The sequence below is a fragment of the Phymastichus coffea genome, unplaced genomic scaffold (assembly GCF_024137745.1).
Source record: "Phymastichus coffea isolate CEN01 unplaced genomic scaffold, Cenicafe_Pcof_1.1 PCOF00027, whole genome shotgun sequence".
Lineage (NCBI taxonomy): Eukaryota > Metazoa > Arthropoda > Insecta > Hymenoptera > Eulophidae > Phymastichus > Phymastichus coffea.
In genome coordinates this window covers 3,349,311-3,353,484 of record NW_026706838.1, presented here as the reverse complement: position 1 = coordinate 3,353,484, position 4,174 = coordinate 3,349,311, and the positions used below count along the sequence as shown (strand labels likewise).

The 4,174-nt window shown below is 37.6% G+C and overlaps 1 protein-coding gene across 1 annotated transcript; it reads left to right on the top strand.

The window, feature by feature from the left end:
• The first annotated feature begins 2,328 nt into the window (after positions 1-2,328).
• LOC131675629 (uncharacterized) lies at positions 2,329-3,928 on the top strand. The gene is made up of 2 exons (XM_058954668.1): positions 2,329-3,624; positions 3,683-3,928. The coding sequence occupies exons 1-2, from the start codon at positions 2,329-2,331 to the stop codon at positions 3,926-3,928; spliced, it is 1,542 nt and encodes a 513-aa protein (XP_058810651.1).
• Positions 3,929-4,174: the final 246 nt, after the last annotated feature.

Genomic DNA, 4,174 nt, shown 5'->3' with positions numbered 1-4,174 from the left:
AAAAGACCTTGGGATACCAAAAACTATCATGTCAGAAAATTTAACCGAAAATTTAGGAATGAAACGCGTGTGTGCGAAATTCATCCCAAAATTGCTCACAGCAGAGCAGAAGAACATTCACTTAGAAATCGCTCTGAACAATCTGGAAATGGTCAATAATGATGATAGTGTGCTTAGAAAAGTTATTACAGGTGATGAATCATGGGTTTATGGTTATGATCCTGAAACAAAACAACAATCTTCACAGTGGAAGCATTCTGAATCGCCAAGACGAAAAAAAGGACGTCAAAGGCGGAGCAATGTTAAGTCAATGTTGATTGTTTTTTCCGATTGAGAAGGTGTTGTACATCACGAATATGAACCAACAGGTCAGACAATCAGTAAAGAATACTACGTTCAAATTTTAAAACGTTTGCGTGATGCAATAAGAAGAAAACGGCCGTACTTTCGGGAAAGTGGTGACTGGCTTCTCCATCACGGTAATGTGTCAGCGCATTCAACCAAACTTGTGCAGCAGTTTTTGAGCAAACACAATATCGCATTGCTTCGAAAACCTCTATACAGTCCCGACATAGCCCCTTATGACTTTTAACTGTTTCCAAAACTAAAAAAACTACTCAAAGAACACCGATTCGATGACAAAACAACGGTTGAAAACAATGCGACGAGTGTACTTAAAGCTATCTCTAAAAGTGAGTTCCAGGACTGTTTTGAAAAGTGGAAACATCGATGGAACCATGTTATTCAATCAAGTGGGGATTACTTTGAAGGATGCCACCCACAAGATGATAAAGAATAACGCTAGCAGGAAAATATAAAGGTAGGCCCGATACTTTCCGGACAGTCCTCGTATACATATATATTTGTCTATATTTATTAGTAAACCAAACCAAATTAAACCAAATCAAACCAGACCAAAAAGAAAATTCGAAATCAAAAACCAAAACAAATAAAGCCAAAAGAAAATCGAAAACCAAATTACAAACAAAGCCAAACCAATATTAAGTAACAATTTATAGGAAGTCATTAACTTTTAAAATTCGAATTTAAACGATTTTGTAAACAATTTTCTATTGTTGTTTAATAAATTAATTGAAAAATGAAAACTGTTCAAACTCACAAATCTGAAGTATTAAATTAATATATTCTACAGAAACATACAAAGACTTGACATATTAATAGAATTGTAATTTTCACAACTTTTCTTCATAGAAACTTCTATTACTTTCATTTTTATTAATCATTTCCCGGCTAATTTTAGAATTATGGGTCGATGAAAACTTACGAATGTAGAAGTCGAGGTTTCACAGCAAAACAAACGAGCGAGGGAAAGAGAAAATCAACGTCAAAGGCAGCAAATAGCTCGACAAGGTATAACTGATTATTATCGTATTTTAGGAAATCTGTAACGGGGTTCTGACTACCCCGTGAAGGATGATGCTAGGTAGCTACTCGACTTGCGTACTCGTTATGGGGGTCTCGCAGGACTCAGCCCAGTGGCTCAGCTATGCCCCTTGAAGGCATCTTTGCCTTCGGCCCGCGGAGAGCGTCGTAGGTCAGGTAGCAGCGGGCGGTGCGAACCAGCGCGCGCATAGCACGGGAGAGGGAAATGCCGAGAGGAAAGACACAGTGGTTAGCAGAAAGAGTGTTTACTAAAACGAAGGTAACAATGGAAGCATACAAGTAGCATTCGTAGTGAGAGAGGCAAGTAAGAAGCAAGCGAGAGAGAGAGTCTTATGATCGAGCGGGCACTTACATGACGGTTTCGCAGTAGTCTCGGATTTACTCCTGACACGCGCAGGTGTTCGGCCACGAGGCAGCTCTCTCAGGCTGATCGGCGATTATCTGCACGCACGCACGCACGCAGAATGCTCTTGATGTCTTAGTCTTTCACCCACTCGCACGCACTCTGCTCTCTCGGTCCTTATCGGCGAAAATACTAGCTGCGTAGCACAAGGTACTTATTCGTCGCGCGGCGATAGCCGGGCTTGCTTTCGTCGCGAAGGCGGGCAGCGGATTGTCCCTCGCACGCGAAAGGCGTCCCCCTCTCTCCCGCTGGCTATTCGGCAGCGGCGCGTCTCAGCCAATTAGGAAAACGTGCGCGACACTCAAGCGTCCACGCACTCACGCATACACGCGGATCTCTCTCTCTGCTCGGTGCTCTCTTACTTACCTCGTGCCGCATCCACAGCTGCGGCCAGACAGGAAGATTACATAAGGAAAATACATAAGTTGTTAATAAATTATGATTGACTTAAGGGGAGAGAGAGACATAACGAGACTCAGCTCGTTATAAATCTTATAGTTGAAAAAGATTATTTATGATTGATGAATATTTTATGTAAACATTGTCAAGCCAAACATTTTAAAAATGAAAAAGTTTCAAATAAAGAGTCATCATTTAATGATTGTTGCGACCATGGAACAGTAAAATTGGATCCCTTTCCAGATTTCCCACTTGAACTTCTGACTTTATTCAATGGAGAGTACGATAAATCATCCAGTTTTTTTGACGACATACGTAATTACAACAGTTCTTTGTCATTTGCTTCGTTTAATGTTAATTTAGTTCATTTTCAAATGCGTCGATCAGCTCCATACTGTTTTATAATCCAAGAGCAAATCTATTATCAAATAAATACGGCTTTATACGCTAGCGGTGATAAAAATCCTTCGTACGGACAACTTTTCATTATCGATCAAAACGAAGCTATAGATTATCGAATGCAACAAAATCCCCTTATAGATTATGAATTAATGTCGATTTTAGATAACATTATTCGTAATCATAATAGTTATGCTAAGTCTTATGAAATGATGAAAGATGAAATTAGAATCCAACAGCTTTTAAAAGAAATGAAAAATGATTCTTCTCCTACAGAACTTCAATTACTGTTTTCGTTAAAACTTGGCCAAGACAGTCGTAGGTACAATTTTCAACGAGTCAATGAAGTTGCTGCAATATTTTCAACCACTGTTGATGGAGAAATACCTGAATCATACATTACTATAAGAAATAAAAATACACAAAATTTAGAAATTGTTAATTCTTTGGATCCTAATGTAGAACCATGGATTTACCCATTGTTTTACTCATATGGCACACGTGGTTGGCATACAACCATGTATCATTCAAATTCCAATCGTAAAATTACACTTCTAGATTATACTAAATATAAAATATCTGTTAGAGAAAGTGAGTTCAATCCAATTATACGAGACCGAAGACTATTCCAACAATGGATCGTAGATAGCTATGTCAAAATCGAAAGAGATAGAATTCAGTATTGCAAAAGTCATAAAAAAGAATTAAGAGTTGATACGTACAAAGGATTACATGATCACATGAGCAATTCTACAAATGATATTAATGGCACTATAGGCAAGACTGTAATTCTTCCTTCATCGTTTACTGGCTCACCTTGGTATATGCAACAATGTTATCAAGATGCTATGGCTATTTTTAATGAAACAGGACAACCAGATATTTTCCTAACAATGACATGTAATCCAAATTGGCCGGAAATAACAGAAAATTTGTTACCAAGTCAACAAGCTGCTGACAGACCAGATTTAGTAGCCAAAGTTTTCGATTTAAAAAAAGATCATTTACTTGATATCGTTGTAAAGAACGGTTTTTTTTGGAAGAGTTGCATCTTACGTGTACGTCATTGAATTCCAGAAAAGGGGATTACCGCATATGCATTTATTGATTACATTAGAACAAGGTTACAAAATTACTACTGCTGACATAGTTGATGAATTCATATTAGCTGAAATACCTGAAAATCTAAGCGATTCACGTTTATATAACATTGTTATGAAAAATATGATTCATGGACCTTGTGGTGATTGGTGCCTGAGGGATGGTAAATGTTCAAAAAACTTTCCAAAAGATTTTAATCAATATGCTACACTGGAATCGTAGAACAGATACTAGCATTATTCACGATTGCCGTAATGGGCATACAGTAGATAACAGATGGGTGGTTCCATATTGCGTCAAATTATTATTAATTTTCGACTGCCATATAAACGTTGAAATTGTTTCCAGTATTAAAGCTGTTAAATATTTGTATAAATATATTTATAAAGGGCACGATGCTGCTACAGTTGTGATTGGATAAGCAGAAAATGGTAGCACTATTGAACACGATGAATGTCAGAATTTCAT